This window comes from Leucopleurus acutus, assembly GCF_964270905.1.
Source record: "Leucopleurus acutus genome assembly, chromosome: 5".
Lineage (NCBI taxonomy): Eukaryota > Metazoa > Chordata > Mammalia > Artiodactyla > Delphinidae > Leucopleurus > Leucopleurus acutus.
In genome coordinates, this window is record NC_139147.1 from 143386299 (window position 1) to 143410947 (window position 24649).

Consider the following 24649-nt stretch of genomic DNA (forward strand, 5'->3'; position numbering starts at 1 on the left):
GAGAGATCTCTGCAGATGTTGAGCAGCACAGTGACTTGCTCTGACTTGCGTTTTTGAAGGATCCCTTTATTCCTCTGGTAAAAGAACAGACCGTGCGGAGGTCAGGGTAGAGTGAGGGCGACCCATGAGGAGCTGTCGCAGTAATCCAGGCGCGAGGCGTTGGTGGCCGTGGGGGCGGGCCCCCTTCTCTACATCGTGACTGTTCTTTGGGTGGAGAACGTGAAGCTCTCACACCTAAACCATCTCAAGCTGTAACTGAACGTTAGTTAGAATTCTTCCTGTTGCAGGTGATAGAAACCAAACTCAAACCGACTTAGACTAAAAAATAAAATCCTGGTGTGGGTCAGGCATGGTTGGATCCAGCATCTCAGGAAGGGCCCCTCTTCCCACAGCTCGTCTCGGCTCTCCTGAGGTGGCAGAGCCACGAGTCCATCCGGGTTACTAGCTGGAGCGGTCGCTCGACAGAGGTTCCCGCATCTGTTAGTTGATCATCCAGCGGCACAGGGATAAGATTTTGAGCATTTTTAAAAAATGACGCTAAGCTAAAAGGTCACCTCTCCCCCACCTTCCAGAGGCTCCCTGTGAAGAGTGAACTGTCAGCACGTTCAATGGGAAACGTGTTCGGTCCCCGCCTTCCACCTGGCTTCCCACAACTACCCCTGACGGTGTTTCCTCTCCTTCGTAGAATTCCAGTGCCGACCATCGAGTCCGACTGGACCTGGGCCTCTGGGACAAATTCAGTGAACTGGCTACCAAGTGCATTATTAAGATCGTGGAGTTTGCTAAACGTCTGCCAGGCTTCACCAGCTTGACCATCGCAGACCAAATCACCCTGTTGAAGGCGGCCTGTTTGGACATCCTGGTATGTGGCCTGAGCCCGCCATCGGGGGGGGGGCAGGGAGGAGGGGTTGAGGCACCCTGGATCCCTAGCCGCTCCTTCTGCTGCCCAATGGCCAGAGGTGTCCCCGGAGCTGGACAGAAGCTTCGTATTCTCTCCCCAGTGTGGGCGCCCCTCTGTGTGGCCTGGGAAAGGGCCCCAAAACCCTTCAGTGCCACACTGTGGCTCCAGGGCCCTGGAGGGGTGAGGCCCGTCCCAGCCCGGCCTCTGCAGGCCCCGGCCCCAGTGCCGGTGTCGTCAGGCAGGGAAGCACTAGAGGTGGCAGGGGCGTGTCCCGCCTGGGGAAGTGTGTGCTGGGCCTCTGGAGGAGGTGGGGGGCAGCCCCCAGGGATGCGTCACAATGTAGGGAAAGTAAGATGAGCTTTTGAGGTGCTTTAAAAGCGTAGGTTTTTCTTTTTATTACGTCTTTCATAGCTTTGGGTATAAACAGTTGTGCAAAGCAAATACAGTAACTGTAATTAGACACACGCACACACGCCTCCCACAGTCCCTCTCGGGAGGAGAGGGGGCTCAGGATGGGGCAGTTGTGCAGGAAGCTCGAATGTTTGTGTCCTTTCACTGGGCTCCGGATCTTAGGAGGAGTGGTAACGGTTACTCTGTAACCTACAGGGGCCGGGGGTCACGAGGGTATCTATGATACTTTTCTTCTCATGAAATCAGAGGGTCTTGGATGGACCTAGGAACACTCAGAAAAAATGAAACATCAGAGCAGCATTAATCTGTCACATACGGGGACTGCCCCGGTGGTCCAGTGGTTAGGACTCTGCGCTTCCACTGCAGGGGCACGGGTTCCATCCGTGCTCGGGGAGCTAAGATCCTGCAAGCCACACGGCCAAAAACCCAAAATCTGTCACATACCCACACGCTGTCGAGTCTGCAAACCTCAGCTCATCTGAGCTGCACGTGACAGAGTGGGCCGGGGGTGGAGACCCAGCCCGTTTTACAGGAGGAGCTGCAGACCAGGTGAGTCACCTGAGTGCTGGGTCGCACGCCAGCGGCGTGAGAGGCATTGCAGCTCTGAGGCCCTGGAGGCACAAGCGGGGGCTGGGCCTGGGGACAGAGCCTGCCCGGCCCCCAGGGTGAGGGGCAGCTTGCCTGTGGGTCACGATGTAGGGAGGAGTTCTGGGGGCAGTGAACAACGGGGCGCCGGTGTGTCCTCACGAGTGCCGAGTGTGAAGCGCTCAGCCCAGTTTCACCTGAGCCGCTGGACGCTGCCACGCGGCGGCACCGCAACCATGGGGTCCTGACCCTGTGCCGCATGGCCACTGCGAGGCCTGGGACCTCCCGACTCTCTGGCTTTGGCTTGTGCCTGCTTCTTGGTCCTCCTTTTGTCTGGTTGCCAGGTGGCGGCCGTTTGTGATTCCCTCCCCTGCCGCCCTTCGGGAAAGGACGGGTGAGAGGATGCTCTGAGGTCCTCGGGGTGGGGAGGGCCTTCTTGCCACAGCGGCAGGTGCTCAGGGATCAGGGCCCCACCCGGGCCCCAGCATCCGTCTCCCCGCATCTCACACTGACTCGGAACCCGGCAGCTCTCCTCCCTTTGCCCTCGGGGGACTTGGGAAGGACAGGAGCCACTTTCCGTGACCCCTCCTGGCCTCAGTGTACCCGTGTGTAAGATAGGAATGCGAGTCAACCAGGGGAGGCCCTTCTGCGGGCTCACGCGGCCCTGGTGGAGCGTGGATCAGGTGGGGGGCTCGTCAGTGAAAGCAGGGACGGGGTCGGCAGGGCACGCAGGGCGGAGTCCAGGCTCTGGGCCGGCAGTCGGGAGACCTTTCCACTGCTCCCACTGGCCTTTCGGGGTGCAGTGTGGGGTTGGCGTGCAGAGGGGAGAAGCCCTAGTGGGGGCAGGGCAGGATCTCCGGTCAGATGAGACAGGCAGAAGGAATATTATTTAGCTCCAGACAAGTTCATGTCCAAAAATTTCTAGCAAAAGCACAAGACCCTGAAAAACACACAATGTCAAAGAGCATCTCTTGAGTGAGGATATCAACTGGCTGACGGTAGAGGCGGCTTCTCAGCAAAGCCACTGGTGTGTGGCGGGAGTGGGCCCGCGAGGCACAAGGATGGGCACACACGGGCTGCAGCTGTTCTCAGCCCCTAGGAAGGAGAGTCCCGGGGCACCAGGCCTGGCCGCGTGCTGCCCCCGTGGCCACCAGCGCCTGTGCTGTGTCTCCTGCAGGACAGGCCGAGGAGGCCTGGGCAGGGGCGGGTCTGGTTGACAGTCCCGAGGAGTCCGCCCGCACTCCCCTCCGCCATCCACCCGCGCCTCACTCCTGGCCACGCAGCGGTGACTGCCCTGCCTGGTTTCTAGCACCATCTGTGGCTCTGGGGCCCCACTAGGGAGGGCTATTCCTGCGTGAACCTGTCCCCCCAGGGACTCAGTGGAGACAGGACCCCGGCCTGAGAGGGGCCAGCTCTGCTCTCGGAGGCCCAGCTGCCTGTGGCATTGCAGGATCCAGGGTCCCTGTGAGAAAAGCCACAGCCTGCTGGCCTCAGGGTACTGAGCGGTCCCTGCGAGATGGGCGTGCTGGGACCGGACTCCTGGGCTCACACCCTGGCTCTGCCCCTCCGAGCAGCCCTGCTGAAGTGGGTGTGACGGTAGCTCCTCCCCAGTAAGGGACAGCGGATGGGGTTAGTGCACGGGAAGCACTTGGCTCGGTACCTGGCACTTAGGAAGAGCCCCTTTACCATAGCCGTCATCCTCCTTACCACCATCATCATCGCCGCTAAGCCCGGAGCATCTCTGTGCACGTTCACAGACACGCGTGTCTGCACGTGTAGGTGTGTACACAGACGCCCACACGCTGCTGTCTGGAGCTGTGCTGGAGTGCAGCCGGTCTGAGTGCTGTGGTGTTAAAGGAAGTACGTGGTTTCAGACTTCGTGTTTAATAATACGAAATATCTCCTTGATGATTCTTTATGTTCTTAAAACAGTAGGTTGGATCTGTTAGGTTAACTAAAATATATTATTAAATGTTTTTTGATGTTTTATTTTATATTGGAGTACAGTTGACTTACCTTGTGTTAGTCTCAGGTGTACAGCAAAGTGAGTCAGTTATACATACACATCTATCCATTCTTTCTCAGATTCTTTTCCCATACAGGTCATTACAGAGTATTGAGTAGAGTTCCCTGTGCTCTACAGTAGGTCCTTGTTGGTTATCTGTTTTATATATAGTAGTGTGTATATGTCAGTCCCAAACTCCTACTAATTTATCCTTTCCCCCACCTTTCCCCTTTGGTAACCATAAGTTTGTTTTCAAAGTCTGTGAGTCTTGTTTCTGTTTTGTAAATAGGTTCATTTGTATCATTTTCTTTAGATTCCATATATAAGTGATATCATATGATATTTGTCTTTTTCTGTGTGACTTGCTTCATTTAGTAAGTATAGTCTATAATCTCTAGGTGCATCATGTTGCTGCAAATGGCATTATTTCATTCCTTTTTCTGCTGAGTAATACTCCGTTGTATGTATGTACCACATCTTCTTTATCCATTCCTCTGTCGGTGGACATTTAGGTTGCTTCCATGTGTTGGCTATTGTAAGTGGTGCTGCTGTGAACATGGGGGCACATGCATCTTTTTGAACGATAGTTTTCTGAGGACATATACCTGGGAGTGGGGTTGCTGGATCATATGGCAGCTCTATTTTTAGTTTTTTAAGGAACCTCTATACTGTTCTCCATAGTGGCTGTATCAGTTTACATTCCCACCAACAATGCAAGAGGGTTCCCTTTTCTCCACAACCCCTCCAGCATTTATTGTTTGTAAACTTTTTCATGATGGCCATTCTGACCAGTGTGAGATGATACCTCATTGTAATTTGATGTGCATTTCTCTAATAATTAGCGATGTTGAGCATCTTTTCATGTGCTTTTTGGCCATCTGTATGTCTTTTTGAAGAAATATCTATTTAGGTTTTCTCATTTTTTTATTCTGTTGTTTTTTTGATGTTGAGCTGCATGCGCTGTTTGTATATTTTGCAGATTAACCCCTTGTCGGTCACTTTGATTGCAAATATTTTCTCCCTTTCTGTGGGAGAAAATGTTTTTTTTTTTGTTTTGTTTATGGTTTCCTTTGCTGTGCAAAAGCTTTTAAATTTAGTTAGGTCCCATTTGTTTATTTTTGTTGTTATTTTCATTACACTAGGAAGTGGATCCAAAAAGATATTGCTATCCAAGCATTTATTCCAAGCATGTTCTTCCTCTGTTTTCCTCTAAGAGTTTTATACTATCTGGTCTTACATTTAGGTCTTTAATCCATTTTGAGTTTATTTTTGTGTATGGGGTTAGGGAGTGTTCTAATTTCATTCTTTGACGTGTAGCTGTTCAGTTTTCCCAGAACCACTTATTGAAGAGACTGTCTTTTCTCCATCATATAGTCTTGCCTCCTTTGTCATAGATTAATTGACCATAGGAGCATGGGTTGATTTCTGTGCTTTCTATCCTATTCCATTGATCTATATTGCTGTTTTTGGTGCCAGTACCGTATTGTCTTGATTACTGTAGCTTTGTAGTACAGTCTGAGGACAGGGAGTCTGATTCTTCCAGCTCCATTTTTCTTTCTCAGGATTGCTTTGGCCATTCGGGGTCTTATGTGTTTCCATACAAATTTTAAGATTTTTTTGTTGTTGTTCTAATTCTGTGAAACATACCATTGGTAATTTAATAGCAATTGGGTTGAATCTGTAGATTGCCTTGGGTAGTATATTCATTTTGACAATATTGATTCTTCCAATCCAAGAACATGGTGTATCTTTCCACCTGTTTGTGTCATCTTCAGTTTTGTTCATCTGTGTCTTATAGTTTTCAGGGTACAGGTCTTTTGCCTCCTTAGGTAGGTTTATTCCTAGGTATTTTATTCCAACGATAAGTGGGATTGTTTCCTTAATTTCTATTTCTGATCTTCCATTTTTAAGAAATGCAAGAGATTTCTGTGTATTAATTTTGTATCCTGCAACTTTACCAGATTCATTGATAGGCTCTAGGAGTTTTCTGGTAACCTCTTTAGGATTTTTTATGTATAGTATCATGTCATCAGCAAACAGTGACAGTTTAACTTTCTTTTCCAATGTGGATTCCTTTTTCTTCTCTGATAGCCATGGCTAGGACTTCCAAAACTATGTTGAATAAAAGTGGCAAGAGTGGACAGCCTTGTCTTGTTTCTGATCTTAGAGGAAATGCTGTCAACTTTTCACCACTGAGAATGATGTTTGCTGTGGTTTTGTCATATATGACCTTTATTATGTTGAGGTAGGCTCTCTCTCTGCCCACTTTCTGGAGAGTTTTTATCATAAATGGGTGTTGACTTTTTTTTTTTTGAAATTTGATGTGTCTATTTATTTATTTATTTTTATTTTTTTAGCCTCTTTATTGGGGTATAATTGCTTTACAATGGTGTGTTAGTTTCTGCTTTATAACAAAGTGAATCAGTTATACATATACATATGTTCCCATATCTCTTCCCTCTTGCGTCTCCCTCCCTCCCACCCTCCCTATCCCACCCCTCCAGGTGGTCACAAAGCACCGAGCTGATCTCCCTGTGCCATGCGGCTGCTTCCCACTAGCTATCTACCTTACGTTTGGTAGTGTATATATGTCCATGCCTCTCTCTCGCTCTGTCACAGCTCACCCTTCCCCCTCCCCATATCCTCAAGTCCGTTCTCTAGTAGCTCTGTGTCTTTATTCCTGTCTTACCCCTAGGTTCTTCATGACATTTTTTTTCCTGAAATTCCATATATATGTGTTAGCATATGGTATTTCTCTTTCTCCTTCTGACTTACTTCACTCTGTATGACAGACTCTAGGTCTATCCACCTCATTACAAATAGCTCAGTTTCATTTCTTTTTATGGCTGAGTAATATTCCATTGTATATATGTGCCACATCTTCTTTATCCATTCATCCGATGATGGGCACTTAGGTTGTTTCTATCTCTGGGCTATTGTAAATAGAGCTGCAATGAACATTTTAGTACATGACTCTTTTTGAATTATGGTTTTCTCAGGGTATATGCCCAGTAGTGGGATTGCTGGGTCATATGGTAGTTCTATTTGTAGTTTTTGAAGGAACCTCCATACTGTTCTCCATAGTGGCTGTACCAATTCACATTCCCACCAGCAGTGCAAGAGTGTTCCCTTTTCTCCACACCCTCTCCAGCATTTACTGTTTCTAGATTTTTTGATGATGGCCATTCTGACTGGTGTGAGATGATATCTCATTGTAGTTTTGATTTGCATTTCTCTAATGATTAATGATGTTGAGCATTCTTTCATATGTTTGTTGGCAGTCTGTATATCTTCTTTGGAGAAATGTCTATTTAGGTCTACTGCCCATTTTTGGATTGGGTTGTTTGTTTTTTTGTTATTGAGCTGTATGAGCTGCTTGTAAATTTTGGAGATTAATCCTTTGTCAGTTGCTTCATTTGCAAATATTTTCTCCCATTCTGAGGGTTGTCTTTTGGTCTTGTTTATGGTTTCCTTTGCTGTGCAAAAGCTTTGAAGTGTCATTAGGTCCCATTTGTTTATTTTTGTTTTTATTTCCATTTCTCTAGGAGGTGGATCACAAAGGATCTTGCTGTGATTTATGTCATAGAGTGTTCTGCCTATGTTTTCCTCTAAGAGTTTGATAGTTTCTGGCCTTACATTTAGGTCTTTACCATTTTGAGCTTCTTTTTGTGTATGGTGTTAGGGAGTGATCTAATCTCATACTTTTACATGTAGCTGTCCAGTTTTCCCAGCACCACTTATTGAAGAGGCTGTCCTTTCTCCACTGTACATTCCTGCCTCCTTTATCAAAGATAAGGTAACCATATGTGTGTGGGTTTATCTCTGGGCTTTCTATCCTGTTCCATTGATCTATCTTTCTGTTTTTGTGCCAGTACCATACTGTCTTGATTACTGTAGCTTTGTAGTATAGTCTGAAGTCAGGGAACCTGATTCCTCCAGCTCCATTTTTCGTTCTCAAGATTGCTTTGGCTATTCGGGGTCTTTTGTGTTTCCATACAAATTGTGAAATTTTTTGTTCTAGTTCTGTGAAAAATGCCAGTGGTAGTTTGATAGGGATTGCATTGAATCTGTAGATTGCTTTGGGTAGTAGAGTCATTTTCACAATGTTGATTCTTCCAATCCAAGAACATGGTATATCTCTCCATCTATTTATATCATCTTTAATTTCTTTCATCAGTGTCTTATAGTTTTCTGCATACAGATCTTTTGTCTCCTTTGGTAGGTTTATTCCTAGATATTTTATACTTTTTGTTGCAGTGGTAAATGGGAGTGTTTTCTTGATTTCACTTTCAGATTTTTCATCATTAGTGTATAGGAATGCCAGAGAGTTCTGTGCATTAATTTTGTATCCTGCAAATTTACCAAATTCATTGATTAGCTCTAGTAGTTTTCTGGTAGCATCTTTAGGCTTCTCTATGTATAGTATCATGTCATCTGCAAACAGTGACAGCTTTAATCTTTTCCGATTTGGATTCCTTTTATTTTCTTTTCTTCTCTGGTTGCTGTGGCTAAAACTTCCAAAACTGTGTTGAATAAGAGTGGTGAGAGTGGGCAACCTTGTCTTGTTCCTGATCTTAGTGGAAATGGTTTCAGTTTTTCACCATTGAGGACGATGTTGGCTGCGGGTTTGTCATATATGGCCTTTATTATGTAGAGGAAAGTTCCCTCTATGCCTACTTTCTGCAGGGTTTTTATCATAAATGGGTGTCGAATTTTGTCAAAAGCTTTCTCTGCATCTGTTGAGATGATCATATGGTTTTTCTCCTTCAATTTGTTAATATGGTTTATCACATTGATTGATTTGCATATATTGAAGAATCCTTGCATTCCTGGAATAAACCCCACTTGATCATGGTGTATTATCCTTTTAATGTGCTATTGGATTCTGTTTGCTAGTATTTTGTTGAGGATGTTTGCATCTATGTTCATCAGTGATATTGGCCTGTAGTTTCCTTTCTTTGTGACGTCCTTGTCTGGTTTTGATATCAGGGTGATGGTGGCCTCGTAGAATGAGTTTGGGAGTGTTCCTCCCTCTGGTATATTTCGGAAGAGTTTGAGAAGGATAGGTGTTAGCTCTTCTCTAAATGTTTGATAGAATTCGCCTGTGAAGCCATCTGGTCCTGGGCTTTTGTTTGTTGGAAGATTTTTAACCACAGTTTCCATTTCAGTGCTTGTGATTGGTCTGTTCATATTTTCTGTTTTTTCCTGATTCAGTCTTGGCAGGTTGTGCATTTCTAAGAAATTGTCCATTTCTTCCAGGTTGTCCATTTTATTGCCATAGAGTTGCTTGTAGTAATCTCTCATGATCTTTTGTATTTCTGCAATGTCAGTTGTTACTTCTCCTTTTTCATTTCTAATTCTATTGATTTGAGTCTTCTCCCTTTTTTTCTTGATGTGTATGGCTAATGGTTTATCCATTTTGTTTATCTTCTCAAAGAATCAGCTTTTAGTTTTTTTGATCTTTGCTATCGTTTCCTTCATTTCTTTTTCATTTATTTCTGATCTGATTTTTATGATTTCTTTCTGTCTGCTACCTTTGGGGTTTTTTTGTTCTTCTTTCTCTAATTGCTTTAGGTTCAAGGTTAGGTTGTTTATTTGAGATGTTTCCTGTTTCTTGAGGTAGGCTTGTATTGCTATAAACTTCCCTCTTAGAACTGCTTTTGCTGCATCCGATAGGTTTTGGGTCATCGTGTCTCCATTGTCATTTGTTTCTAGGTATTTTTTTATTTCCTCTTTGATTTCTTCGGTGATCACTTCGTTATTAAGTAGTGTATTGTTTAGCCTCGATGTGTTTGTATTTTTTACAGTTTTTTTCCTGTAATTGATATCTAGTCTCATAGCATTGTGGTTGGAAAAGATCCTTGATACAATTTCAGTTTTCTTAAATTTACCAAGGCTTGATTTGTGACCCAAGGCATGATCTATCCTGGAGAATGCTCCATGAGCACTTGAGAAAAATGTATATTCTGTTGTTTTTGGATGGAGTGTCCTATAAATATCAATTAAGTCAATCTTGTTTAATGTATCATTTAAAGCTTGTGTTTCCTTATTTATTTTCAGTTTTGATGATCTCTGTCTATTGGTGAAAGTGGGGTGTTAAAAGTCCCCTACTATGATTGTGTTACTGTCGATTTCCCCTTTTATGGCTGTTAGTATTTGACTTATGTATTGAGGTGCTTCTATGTGGGTGCATAAATATTTACAATTGTTATATCTTCTTCTTGGATCGATCCCTTGATGATTATGTAGTGTCCTTCTTTGTCTCTTCTAATAGTCTTTATTTTAAAGTCTATTTTGTCTCATATGAGAATTGCTACTCCAGCTTTCTTTTGCTTTCCATTTGCATGGAATATCTTTTTCCATCCCCTTACTTTCAGTCTGTATGTGTCTCTAGGTCTGAAGTGGGTCTCTTGTAGACAGCATAAATATGGGTCTTGTGTTTGTATCCATTCAGCCAATCTGTGTCTTTTGGTGGGAGTATTTAGTCCGTTTACATTTAATGTAATTATCAATATGTATGTTCCTATTCCCATTTTCTAAATTCTTTTGGGTTCGTTATTGTAGGTCTTTTCCTTCTCTTGTGTTTCTTGCCTAGAGAAGTTCCTTTAGCATTTGTTGTAAAGCTGTTTGGTGGTGCTGAACTCTCTCAGCTTTTGCTTGTCTGTAAAGGTTTTAATTTCTCCGTCAAATCTGAATGAGATCCTTGCTGGGTAGAGTAATCTTGGTTGCAGGTTTTTCTCCTTCATCACTTTAAAAATGTTCTGCCAGTCCCTTCTGGCTTGCAGGGTTTCTGCTGAGAGATCAGCTGTTAACCTTATGGGGATTCCCTTGTGTGTTATTTGTTGTTTTTCCCTTGCTGCTTTTAATATGTTTTCTTTGTATTTAATTTTTGACAGTTTGATTAATATGTGTCTTGGCGTATTTCTCCTTGGATTTATCCTGTATGGGACTCTCTGTGCTTCCTGGACTTGATTAACTATTTCCTTTCCCATATTAGGGAAGTTTTCAAGTATAATCTCTTCAAATATTTTGTCAGTCCCTTTCTTTTTCTCTTTTTCTTCTGGAAGCCCTATAATTCGAATGTTGGTGCATTTAATGTTGTCCCAGAGGTCTCTGAGACTGTCCTCGGTTCTTTTCATTCTTTTTTCTTTATTCTGCTCTGCAGTAGTTATTTCCACTATTTTATCTTCCAGGTCACTTATCCGTTCTTCTGCCTCAGTTACTGTGCTATTGATCCCATCTAGAGTATTTTTCATTTCATTTATTGTGTTGTTCATCATTGTTTGTTTCATCTTTAGTTCTTCTAGGTCCTTGTTAAATGTTTCTTGCATTTTGTCTATTCTGTTTCCAAGATTTTGGATCATCTTTACTGTCATTACTCTGAATTCTTTTTCAGGTAGACTGCCTATTTCCTCTTCATTTGTTAGGTCTGGTGGGTTTTTATCTTGCTCCTTCATCTGCTGTGTTTCTCTGTCTTCTCATTTTGCTTAACTTACTGTGTTTGGGGTCTTCTTTTTGCAGGCTGCAGGTTCATAGTTCCTGTTGTTTTTGGTGTCTGTCCCCAGTGGCTGAGGTTGGTTCAGTGGGTTGTGTAGGCTTCCTGGTAGAGGGGACTAGTGCCTGTGTTCTGGTGGGTGAGGCTGAATCTTGTCTCTCTGGTGGCCAGGTCCATGTTTGGTGGTGTGTTTTGGGATGTCTGTGGACTTATTATGATTTTAGGCAGCCTCTCTGTTAATGGGTGGGGGTGTGTTCCTGTTTTGCTAGTTGTTTGGCATAGGGTTTCCAGCACTGTAGCTTGCTGGTGGTCGTTGAGTGAAGCTGGGTGCTGGTGTTGAGATGGAGATCTCTGGGAGATTTTCGCCATTTGATATTACATGGAGCTGGGAGGTCTCTTGTTGACCAGTGTCCTGAATTTGCCTCTCCCACCTCAGAGGCACAGCACTGACTCCTGGCTGCAGCACCAAGACCCTGTCATCCACACGGCTCAGAATAAAAGGGAGAAAAAGTAGAGAGAAAGAATTAGTAGAAGTAGGAAGGAAGGAAAGAAAAGAAGTAAAGAAAGAAAGGAGTGAGGGAGGGATGGTGGGAGGAAGGAAGGAAGGAAGGAGGGAAGGAAGGAGGAAAGATAAAGTAAAATAAAGTAAAATATAATAAAGTTATTAAATTTAAACATATTAAGAAGAACGGATAGAACCCTGGGAAAAATGGTGACAGCAAAGCTGTACAGACAAAATCTCTCACAGAAGCATACACATACACGCTGACAAAAAGAGGAAAAGGGGAGAAAAGCATAAATCTTGCTCTCAACGTCCACCTCCTCAATTTGGGATGATTCGTTGTCTATTCAGGTATTCCACAGATGCAGGTACATCAAGTTGATTGTGGAGATTTAATCCGCTGCTCCTGGGGCTGCTGGGAGAGATTTCCCTCTTTCTTCTTTGTTCTCACAGCTCCCGGGGCTCAGCTTTGGATTTGGCCCCGCCTCTGCCTGTAGGTCACCGGAGGGCGTCTGTTCTTCGCTCAGACAGGACGGGGTTAAAGGAGCCGCTGATTCGGGGGCTCTGGCTCACTCAGGCCGGGGGGGAGGGAGGGGCACTGCGTGCGGGGCGGGCCTGCGGCGGCAGAGGCCAGCATGACATTACACCAGCCTGAGGCGCACTGTGCGTTCTTCCGGGGAGGTTGTCCCTGGATCCCGGGACCCTGGCAGTGGCGGGCTGCACAGGTTCCCCGGAACGGGGTGTGGAAGTGACCTGTGCTCGCACACAGGCTTCTTGGTGGCAGTGGCAGCAGCCTTAGCGTCTCATGTCTGTCTCTGGGGTCCGCACTTTTAGCCGCGGCTCGCGCCTGTCTCTGGAGCTCCTTTAAGCAGCGCTCTTAATCCCCTCTCCTCGCGCACCAGGAAACAAAGAGGGAAGAAAAGTCTCTTGCCTCTTCGGCAGCTCCAGACCTTTTCCCGGACTCCCTCCCGGCTAGCCGTGGCGCACTAACCCCTTCAGGCTGTGTTCACGCCGCCAACCCCAGTCCTCTCCCGGGGCTCTGACCGAAGCCTGAGCCTCAGCTCCCAGCCCCGCCTGCCCAGGCGGGTGAGCAGACAAGCCTCTCAGGCTGGTGAGTGCCGGTCGGCACCGATCCTCTGTGCTGGAATCTCCCCGCTTTGCCCTCCGCACCCCTGTTGCTGCGCTCTCTTCCACGGCTCTGAAGCTGCCCCCCTTTGCCACCCGCAGTCTCCACCCGTGAAGGGGCCTCCTAGTGTGTGGAAACCCTTCCTCCTTCACAGCTCCCTCCCACTGGTGCAGGTCCTGTCCCTATTCTTTTGTCTCTGTTTATTCATTTTTCTTTTGCCCTACCCAGGTACATGGGGGGTTTCTTGCCTTTTGGGAGGTCTGAGGTCTTCTGCCAGCATTCAGTAGGTGTTCTGTAGGAGCTGTTCCACGTGTAGATGTATTTCTGGTGTATCTGTGGGGAGGAAGGTGATCTCCGCGTCTTACTCTTCCGCCATCTTCCCCTTGTCTCCGGTGTTGACTTTTGTCAAAAGCTTTTTCTGCATCTGTTAAGATGATCATATGGTTTTTATTCTTCAGTTTGTTAATATGGTGTATCACACTGATTGATTTGTGGATATTGAAGAATCCTTGCATCCTTGGGATAAATCCCACTTGATCATGGTGTATGGTTTGCTAGTATTTTGTTGAGGTTTTTTGCATCCATGTTTATCAGTGATGCTGGCCTGTAATTTTTTTCTTTTGGTGGTATCTTTGTCTGGTTTTGGTATCAGGTTGATGGTGGCCTCATAGAATGAGTTGGAGAGTGTTCCTTCCTCTGCAGTTTTTTGGAACAGTTTCAGAAGGGTAGGTGTTAACTCTGCTCTGAATGTTTGGTGGAATTCACTTTGCAGCCATCTGATCCTGGACTTTCGTTTGTTGGGAGTTTTTTAATCACAGTTTCAATTTCAGTACTTTTGATTGGTCTGTTCATATTTTATATTTCTTCCTGGTTCAGTCTTGGGAGATTGAACCTTTCTAAGAATTTGTCCATTTCTTCCAGGTTATCCACTTTATTGGCATACAGTTGGTTTGCAGTAGTCTCTTATGATCCTTTGTATTTTTGTGGTGTCCGTTGTAACTTCTCCTTTTTCATTTCTAATTTTATTGATTTGAACCCTCTCCCTTTTTGATGAGACTGGCTATAGGTTTATCCATTTTGTTTATCTTTTCCGATAACCAGCTTTTAGCTTCACTGATCTTTTCTGTTATTTTCTTCATCTCTATTTCATTTATTTCTGCTCTGATCTTTATGATTTGTTTTCGTCTGCTAACTTTGGGTTTTGTTTGTTCTTTATTTGCTCTAATTGCTTTAGGTGTAGGGTTAAGTTTTCATTTGAAGTTTTTCTTATTTCCTGAGGTAAGATTGTATTGCTATAAAATTCCCTCTTAGAACTGCTTTTGTTGCATCCCATAGGTTTTGGATTGTTGTGCTTTTGTTTTCATTTGTCTCTAGATATTTTTGATTTTCTCTTTCATTTCTTCAGTGATCCATTGGTTGTTTAATAGCATATTGTTTAGTCTCCATGTGTTTGTGTTTTTTACAGTTCTTTTTCTTGGAGTTGATTTCTAATCTCATAGCATTGTGCTCGGAAAAGATGCTTTATACAATTTCAGTTATCTTAAATTCACCAAGGCTTGCTTTGTGGCCAAGCATGTGGTCAGTCCTGGAGAATGTTCCATGTGCACATGAGAAAAATGTGTATTCTGCTGCTTTTGGATGGAATGCTCTCTAAATATCAATTAAGTCCATCTGGTCTAATGTGTCATTTAAGGCCTGTGTTTCCTTATTGCTTTTCTGTCTAGATGATCTGTCCATTGCTGAAACTGGGGTGTTAAGGTCTCCCATTATTATTGTATTACTGTCAATTTCTCCATTTATGGCTGTTAGCTTGTTAGCCTTATATATTGAGGTGCTCTTATGTTTGGTGCATATATATTTACAATTGTTACATCGTCTTCTTGGATTGATCCCTTGATCATTACGTAGTGTCCTTTTTTGTCTCTTGTAACATTCTTTTTTTTTTATATAAATTTATTTATTTATTTTTGGCTGTGTTGGGTCTTCGTTGTTGCACGCAGGCTTTCTCTAGTTGTGGCGAGTGGGGGCTACTCTTCGTTGTGGTGTGCAGGCTTCTCATTGCAGTGGCTTTGTCTTGTTGCAGAGCACAGGCTCTAGGTGCACGGACTTCAGTAGTTGCAGCAGGTGAGTTAGTAGTTGTGGCTTGTGGGCTCTAGAGTGCAGGCTCAGCAGTTGTGGCGCACGGGCTTAGTTGCTTCGTGGCATGTGGGATCTTCCCAGACCAGGGCTCAAACCCGTGTCCCCTGCATTACCAGGCGGACTCTTAACCACTGTGCCACCAGGGAAGTCCCTCTTGTAATAGTTTTTATTTTTTTTTATTTTTATTTTTTATTTATTTATTTTTGTGGTACGTGTGCCTCTCACTGCTGTGGCCTCTCCCGTTGCGGAGCACAGGCCCCGGACGTGCAGGCCCAGCAGCCACGGCCCATGGGTCCAGCCGCTCCGTGGCATGTGGGATCTTCCCAGACTGGGGCACGAACCCGTGTCCCCTGCATCGGCAGGTGGACTCTCAACCACTGCGCCACCGGGGAAGCCCGTAAAGTATTCTTGATTGTAGGTTTTTCCCTTTCATCACTTTAAATATATCGTGCCGCCCCCCGCCCCCCTTGTGGCCTGCACAGTTTCTGCTGCAAAGTCAGATGATAATCTTATGGGGATTCCCTTGTATGTTATTTGTTGTTTTTCCCTTGTTGCTTTTAACATTTTCTCTTTGTCTTTAATTTTTGTCAGTTTGATAACTATGTGTCTCGGTGTGTTCCTCCTTGGGTTTATCCTGCCTGGGACTCTCTGTGCTTCCTGGACTTGAGTGAGTGTTTCCTTTCTCATGTTAGGGAAGTTTTCAGGTATTACCTCTTCAAATATTTTTTCAGGCCCTTCTCTCTTTCTTCTCCTTCTGAGACCCCTATAATGTGAATGTTGGCACATTTAAAGTTGTCCCAGAGGTCACTTAGACTGTCCTCATTTCTTTGCATTCTTTTTTCTGTTCCATGGCAGTGATTTCCACCATTCTGTCTTCCAGGTCACTTATTCATTCTTCTGCTTCAGTTATTCTGGTATTGGTTCATCTTAGTGTATTTTTCATTTCAGTATTGTGCTGTTCATCTTTGTTTGTTTTTTAAATTTTCTGGTTCTTTGTAAACATTTCTTGTATCTCACCAGTCTGTGTCTCCATTTTTTTTCTGAGATCTTGGATCATCTTTTCCGTCATTACTCTGAATTCTTTTTCAGGAAGATTGGCTAGCTCTACCTCACTTAGTTCTTCTGGGGGTTTATCTTGTTCCCTCGTCTGGTACATATTCCTCTGCCGTCTCATTTTGTCTAACTTGCTGTGTTTGTGGTCTCTGTTTCTCAGGCTGCTGGAGTGTAATTCTTCTTGGTTGTGGTGTCTGCCCCCTGGTGGGTAAGGTTGGTCCAGGGGCTTGTGCAGGCTTCCTGGTGGGAGGGACGGGTGCCTGCACTCTGGTGGGTAGGGCTGGGTCTCCTCCCTCTGGTGGGCAGGGGCATGTCTAGAGGCATGTGTGGGCTCAGGGTGACTTTAGGCAGCCTGTCTGCTGATGGGTGGGGCCGTGTTCCTGTTTTGCTTGTTGTTTGGCCTGAGGCGTCCCAGCACTGGAGCCTGCAGGCTGTTGGGTGGGGCCAGGTCTCTGCCAAAATGGCGGCCTCCAGGAGCGCTCACACTGATGAATATTCCCAGTACCTCTGTCACCAGTGTCCTTTTCCCCACATTGAGCCGCACCCAACCCCCTCCTCCCCGAGAGACCCTCCTAGACCCACAGGTAGGTCTGGCCCAGGCTGATATGATGTCACTGCTTTGCCCTGGGTCCCAGCGCACATGAAGCCTTGTGTGCGCCCTCCAAGAGCTGATTCTGTGTCCCCCAGTCCTGTGGAGCTCCTGCGCTCAAGCCCTGCTGGCCTTCAAAGCCAAAGGCTCTGGGGGCTCCTCCTCCTGATGTGAGACCCCCAGGCTGGGGAGCCTGACATGGGGCTCAGAAGTCTCACTCCTCTGGGAGAACCTCTGCGATATAATTATTTTCCAGTTTGTGTGTCGCCCCCCCCCCCACAGCAGTCTCGTTGTGGCGGCTTCTGTCTCTGGGTGTAGAATACCTTTTGTTGGTAGTTTCCAGTCTGTTTGGTCAATGGGTTTGTAACTGGTTGTTCAGCAGTTAGTTGTGATTTTGGAGTTTTCGTGAGAGGAGATGAGCTCAGGTCCTTCTACTCCACCATCTTGTCTCCAGCCAACTCCTAAATAACTGCTCAGGCACGGGGGGCAGGCGGAGAGCCGCAGGGCCAAGCCAGTGGCCAGGAACCCAGGCTCTAGCAGTGTATTTATTATTAAATTTAAGTCAGCATACTTCGCGTAACATTTAGGCAGTGGCTCCCTGAGCGGTGATCTCAGAAGCTGCACAGCGAGGAAACTTGTGCTCCCAGCACAGGGGTTTCCTTCTCAGGAATGGCAGGCTGGTGGCACGTCCCCTGGGGAGACACTTTGTTCCCATGTGGTCACCATTGCAGGTTCACATACTGCCAGGGAGGACGACCAGGCACAGCTCTATGTATGTATTTGTTATCATTATGGCACATCAACATTCCCACAAGCACTGGAGGATAAACAGTCAAATCAGGTCAGGACCTGCCCCCAAATTGCCAAACACAGTTAGTAAAGAGAACAAGATCGGTGAGCAACTGGAGTTTTCTCCTTTGCTGAAAAATTTAGAAATCCCTGGATTTTGTAAGCCCGTTTCAGGGGATTTCCTTAATAACTGGATAAGTATTAATTCATCACCTGCTGTGTGGACCACCCTGCCTTAGGTGCCAAGGAAACAGCAAGGGGCAGGACAGATAAAGAGCAGTGTCCTACTAGAAGCTCATCTCCTGGGGGAAGGTAAAGCAGGGCAAGGGGTCGGTTGTGCAATATCACACAGCAATGAAAAAGGTGCCTGCCCCACCAGCCAGCACGGGGAATCTCCCAGCCACCACGTGGAGGGAACAGAAGCCAGACTAGACTGCGATTCCATTCACCCAAAGTTCAAATTCAGGCAGAACTAATTGACAGGCACAGAAGTCAAGATAATGGAGCCTCTTGGGGAGGAGGGTTCATCAGGAAAGGCCAAGGGTGCCTGTGGACGCCAGAACCATGGGTGCCGTGATCTGGTGGTGCTCACGCAGGCGCCCACGTGGGGTATGCATCCAGCTGTGTGTGCATCAGGCCGTGCACACGACCCACAGCAAGTGTGTTGTGTTAGTGACCTAGCCTTGCCATGTGGCAGGCTGCCCCAAACTGAGCCACTTAAAACAATAGGTGTTACACAGTCCCTGCTGGCCACGGGCCGGGTGGATCTGCCAGGGGCTTTCTGAGGCTGCCATGGCAACATGGCGGGCCGCCTAATCTGAAGGCCTGACTGGGGCTAGATGGGCCGCTTCTGGGCAGGCTCAGCACACCTGCCCAGCAGGCTGGTGCCACTGTTGACCGGAGGGCCAGGCTCCTGGCCACATGGACCTCCCTGGGGGCTACGTGCACGTCCTGGTGACACGTCCGCCAGCCTCCCCAGGACAGGAGATTGGGGAGAACAGGCACAGGAGGCCATGCGTCCCGTGGCCTTGTGACATGCCCTCACTGCTCTGCATCCTGCCTGCAGGTCAAGTGCTGGTCTAGCCCCCTCTCCAGGGGAGGGGACTGAAGCTCTGCTCCGCAGAGGGGGTAGGAGCAGAGAATGTTTTAAAACCACCACGCGTGTTGTGCCTCAATTTTTAAGCCAGTGTATTTCCTATTTCGAAAAAAATGGGGTGGAGTGATTGATACAAAGTAATGGTTTTTAGGACACGTGTTCCCTGCTCCCTGCTCCCTGATGAGGTGACGTTGAGCTGAGCGAGCCCTGAATATAAGAGCCCCCTGCGTGCAGGCCAGCGGAGAAGCGCGAAAGGCGAGGGAGCAGCCCGCGCACAGGCTTGGGGGTGGTGCCGCGGGGAGAAGGGGCGGTGCAGGGCCTGGAGAGGACCGCACGCCCGGGGGATGGCTGTGACGCCCAGGCGCCCTGATGACCATGCTGAGCAGTGGGTCCGGCTGCAGAGGCGGAAGGACAGAAGCAGACGGGGCCGCTGCGCCCCACGCCCCATGCTCCGCGGCCCTGGCAGGCAGTGGGCGACCCTCGGCGTCCCTGGGGGCGGGGGAGAGGCGTCGTGCCCTGAGGAGGGTTAGCCTTGCCCATCAGCGGACTCTGTGTCCGCCACGCCCCTCCTTTGGAGGGTCGACCTGGCTGGGCCTGTTTTTACGCATCTCGTGGGGCCAGTGTGCTCCACCTCCCAGACCAAACCCCCTCCTTTCAAACGAAGGGCGGTTTTTCCTGGAGCAGCGCTTGGCGGCGGCTGCTGGCGTTTGCCTTTAGTGTGACAAGCCGGAGCTCCGAGGTTTGTCCCCGGGGCGGCCTGGCCCAGCCCCAGGCCCTCGCCGCTGGACGCCCATTTATGCCTGGTTTTGGCTTTGAACTTTGTAGGGCGAGGGGCAACAGGACGGGGTTTCACTGCTTCATCAGAGTTCACGTACTTTGCAGCTTGTGAGGAAAGCCCTGCCACGTGGAATGGGCGCCACGTGCGCTGCCGTCCGGGCTCGGGTTTCGGGGGAGCCGCGGGCGGCCCTTCCACCGCGGCGGGCGCGGCGCCCGTGCACGAAAACTGCAGAGGCTTGCTGCCTGTTTGATCCAACCTGGAAGCGTGTGTAGCGGTTCCAAGCCCCTCAACACCGAGCACGCGGCGACTCCCGCCAAGGCCATGCTCCTGGTGCCTCTCCAGACGCTGAGGGACCTTGGGCCGGGGTTGGGAGTCTCATGCCAGCACCGTCACGCGTGTGGTCGCATGTGTGCTCTTGGGCCTCTGAGGGAGCGAAGGCTTGTGCCCGACGACGTCTGGGTCCCTCTGCTGCTCTGACAGTGGCGTGGCTTCAGGCCCTGTCGGTCACCAAGGTGAAGGGCCACAGGCCGGCCAGAGGGACCCAGAGGGAATGGCTGAGCCCGGGGGAGGGGGCGGCGTCCCTGGACAAGTGTCCGAGAGGTGCAGCTGGTCCCCTCCAGGGAAGGAGTCTCTGTGGTGCTTTGATAACCACGCACATTCACGCCTGGGCTGCCACGGGCCACGCGCCAGGCACGCAAAGCCTGAGCGCAGCTCCTGGTTCCGCCCAAGCCCCTCCCGCGGAACGCGAAGGCTGTGCGACGTTCTCTCTCCAGGCCACTGGGCACGCGCCGCTGCGAGCCAGGTAGGTCCTGTGAAGAGCCGCCCAGGCTGGGAGCTGCAGAAGGCCCTCGGTAGGGCCAGGGGTCACCTCCCCGAGAGGGGCACTCGGGCTTGGGTGGTGGCCTGAGGAGCCCCGAGGCTGGCTGCCGGGAGCAGAGGTGGAGAGCACAGGCCCGAAGCTGTGCTCACGTGACCCAGGACTCACGTGACCCAGGACAAGCTGCTGGGGTCTGTGCCCTGCCTGTAGCATGGGGTGACAGTAGCGTCTGCCTCGTGGGTTGATACAGAAGTTAAGTCGCGGTTAGAAGCACCAGGCACGGGCCCCGTGTGGTCGGCGATCCACCCTGCATCAGCTGTCGCTGCACTAGGTGGGGCGTGCTCATGGCCATCTGCTGCTCTCAGACGTCTCCTGACCAGGAAGGCGCGGCAGCAGACCTCATCAGCAGGGCCGCCATGGCCTCCCTCCACGGGGCGTTCACGCTGGAGTCCTGCCTGTCTGCGTCTTCCTAGGGATTGGGGGGACACAGCCACGGCGCAGGAGCATCTGGCCCTTCCCTGCAGCGGCCCGGCCCCTCCCTGGTTGCTGTGGTCCAGTGGCTGTGAGGCTCCTGCACCCACACTGCCCATCAGATTGGAAGGGCTTCCCCACCAGAAGCGTCCTTGCCCCAAACCCCCGGCACTTCCCTGAGACGATGCAAGATTCCGCAGAAATTCTTCTTTCGGGAGCCGTGGTGGGGTCGCGGAGAGCGGGCAGGGCTTTCTCAGGGGGCCAGCCGACCCTCTGCCATGCCATGGGACAGGAAGGGCCCCGGACCCGCTGGTGGCAGTGTCCTCTAGGCTGCCGGTCGTGGGGACCACACGCAGTCACATGAGCATCTGGGAGAAAGTCTCAGCTCCCCCAGCCTGCTGGGTCCAGGCGGAGTGAACTTGTCCAGCAGCTCTGAGGCCTCCTCCGAGGGAGAGTCCAGTGTGGAGGCCCGGTTGGTGCAGCGCTGCGGCTCTGGGCGGATCAGCGCCACGGGTGCGCAGAGCCCTGACGGGCACTGGGGGTTGAGTGGGCGGTGCAGTGACCGCGGGCCGCAGGGTTACAGACCGAGGGCGTGTCGGGCAGGGCTGGCAGATGTGGCAGGAGGCCCAGGCCGCTTTTCCAGAGAAACCCACCAGACGTCTGGGCTGAGCTGACGGCCCCTCCTGTCCGTGGGCCTGCCCGTGGCTTCCTGCCGGGTGTGCCCGAGCTCCGCCTCTGCCGGCGCCCTGGCAACCTTGCTTGCTCTGCTGCTGCCCTGTGGGTCACGGTCGTCTGGGGCTGCGTGATCAGGGCATGCTAGCGGGAGTCCCACTTGGAATACGTCAGTCAGCCACATCTCAGCTGTGTGGCGCTGGGCACCCGGCTTAGCCTTTCTGAGCCTCCGGCCCCTCGTCTATAAAAGAAGAAACATACTCACCTCACCGAGTTCTTCACAAGGTTGAATGGAGAGCATGTGTAACGCTTGATATACGCCAGGCATTTAATAAGTGGTAAATAGTAGCCTTATTTTTGGTAGACTGTAAGCTCTTTAAAAAAAAAAAAATCTTCCTCTTTTTATAAGCACCTGGCACAGTGCCTGGGACATAAGTAGGTACTCAGTAAATGTTTATTTGAGTCAGATGAATTACTTTTAGCATAAACAGATATTTCTTAAATTCTGTGTCCTATTTATTATCCCCTAAAGAACTTTAGCCATGTTTTGACTTCTGTGGTCTTTTGAGGGAAGAGCTGGAACAGACGTTCACCCCGAAGGGGGGGTGGGCAGAGACTCACGTGCTGCCAGAGCTCCTCGGAAATCTTCCCGTGATTTCCTGCCCTGATCTGATGGAGGCCGCCGGGCCAGGCTTGCTTTGATGATGCAAATGTGGTTGTTTTCTTCCAGATTCTGAGAATCTGCACCAGGTATACCCCAGAGCAAGACACCATGACGTTTTCGGACGGCCTGACCCTGAATCGAACCCAGATGCACAACGCCGGGTTTGGCCCCCTGACCGACCTCGTGTTCACCTTTGCCGGCCAGCTTCTGCCTCTGGAGATGGACGACACGGAGACAGGCCTTCTCAGCGCCATCTGCTTGATCTGTGGAGGTACCACCACCTAGAAAACCCTCGTGGAGGGTCCGTGAAGAGCAACTCACACTTGTAATTTATGGGAAATTCCTCATCTCCACTTTGGAGTTATTTTGCATGGAAAAGGACATGTGGATAAAGCCGGGCATGCATGCTTAGAGTTTGTTGCATTTTTCAGTATTTTTGTTAGTTAAATTAAAGGCATTTGGGGTTTTTCTGCTCTGAAATCCCAAAATGCTATTTCTCCAGTTACCACAGGTGCTTTTTTAAAGGTAGGATTAGACTGTTGTAACGTAAGTTGCCCCGGGATATTTTTAGGACGAGCCAAGGAACTTGCATGTGCTGTTGGCTCTTCAGGGGCTGAGATTACAAGTCATTGTGTTGGCCCCCTACCATCCTTGGGAGGTCTCGGGTGAAATATGGTTCTTCTTTGTAGTGACCCCTCCTGGCTCACGGGAGGCCGAATCACATGTGGTTAACGAGTTAACTGGCATCAAGTAGGGGGCTGATTGACTTTGCCTTTTTAACCATCCTGCTCAAGGTTTCCTTTAATTCAGTTCAGTAGTGACACCTCCTGGTCACGAGAAGTAATGCTCTGCCGGGGACAAAAGCAACCAGCCTTCAAAATGTGGACATTTTCAAGTATCACTGCTTAAGGCAGTTGCACACATCTTCAGATTTGTTTATGTGATTGAATCATCAAATTAATAAGGTTACGATATAGTGGAACCAAGGAGGGAGGGGAACTGGGCAGAAACTCTAGCCTGCAAATGCGTAACTCTTTCTGTCCTGATACTGATTGTTTAATACCTTACTCCTGGAATCTAGACCGTCAGGACCTTGAGGAACCAACAAAAGTAGATAAGCTACAAGAACCATTGCTGGAAGCACTAAAAATTTATATCAGAAAGAGACGACCCAGCAAGCCTCACATGTTTCCAAAGATCCTCATGAAAATCACAGATCTCCGCAGCATCAGTGCTAAAGGTATGTCCGCCGCGCTGCACTCACTCACCCACCAGGTGGACTTGCGGTCCTGACCACATTGTATTGCTTTTTAAAACCCTGTTTTAATTGCGGGTGTTTGATAGTAGCTGCCTTTTCGCTATTATTCTGGAATTCATTTCTCATTGGAATCAAAAGGAATTAAATAGTACCTGCCCTTCAAAACAGTAAAACCTCAAGCCTTACCCTACTCGGTGATCTCAGTAGATTAGGAGAGCTTCAAAGTCAGATGACTCAGTGATGAGAAAAACCGTTTCCAAGAGAGCATACTATATGACCGGCATTTTAATTTTCTCGTTTTGTACATTTCATTCCAGCTTCCCATACATGCTCTGGTTTGTGTAAACTTGATTCCAGTTTTTCCTGAACACCCAAACCTCAAGAAAAAATGAGTAGTGCTTAGGGTGACTGTGACTGGTTACATCAGTCTAGCCATTGTTCTCTCAGTGTGTAGGCAGATTTAACTTCTGCACCTCTAAGCAAAGGGATTCTTGCCTTCCTGAGAGGTGTAACTATTTTTTGCCTAGTGATTTCCAGTTAATATGGCAACTGGAGCAATTACAGAAGTGCCTGGAGCCACATGGCAGCTGAGTGTGAGAGCAGGACATGCAGTTGTCACTCCCCTTCCCTGAAGGCCTGGTGAGCCAGGGAACAAACTCGACATTTCAGGAAGTGCCTAGAAGCACAGCGAACGTGTTTGACAAGGAGTTTCAATTCCTGAGCTCCTTCTAAGAGTGAGACCCTGAGTTCATCCCTAGCCTGGGATTAAGTGTAGAAGTCACCAGTCTTGACCACTGTCGGTCACTGTGACGTCTCTGATTTTATTTTTAAACATCTTTATTGAAGTATAATTGCTTTACAGTGGTGTGTTAAGTTGCTGCTGTATAACAAAGTGAATCAGCTCTACGTATACATATATCCCCATATCCCCTCCGTCTCTGATTTTAAATCCGCGAGGCTGTGGAACTTCATACTGCCCCTCCCTGTACCTAGCTGGACAGTGCTAACAGAGCGGACACGTTCTGTAACCCGCATCGTCCAGTGGCCAGCAGCCACACGTGGCTCTCAGGCCCGTGAGATGGGGCTGATGCGGCCGAGGCACGCTTTTCCTTCGGGAGTTAACCTAGCAGGTGTAAACACTCGCGTGTACACAGCGGCCGCCCTCCTGGGCCGCACGGTGCCACATCGAGTGGGTGATCTCGTTCGCCACGCGTCTGTCTCTCAAGTCCCTGCCTGCACTTGTGGGGAGCTGCTCTCCTTTCACCGTCTCTCTTCAAGATATACTCTTTCTGGTCTCT

The 24649-nt window shown here is 48.5% G+C and overlaps 1 protein-coding gene across 1 annotated transcript in view; it reads left to right on the forward strand.

The window, feature by feature from the left end:
- Positions 1 to 24649, forward strand: part of RARB (retinoic acid receptor beta) — a 185907-nt gene that overhangs the window by 159700 nt on the left and 1558 nt on the right. Inside the window, exons 5-7 of the mRNA XM_082840503.1 lie at positions 686 to 862; positions 22160 to 22364; positions 23175 to 23333. Coding sequence (XP_082696629.1) covers positions 686 to 862; positions 22160 to 22364; positions 23175 to 23333 — 541 coding nt within the window. The remainder of the gene's footprint in view (positions 1 to 685; positions 863 to 22159; positions 22365 to 23174; positions 23334 to 24649) is intronic.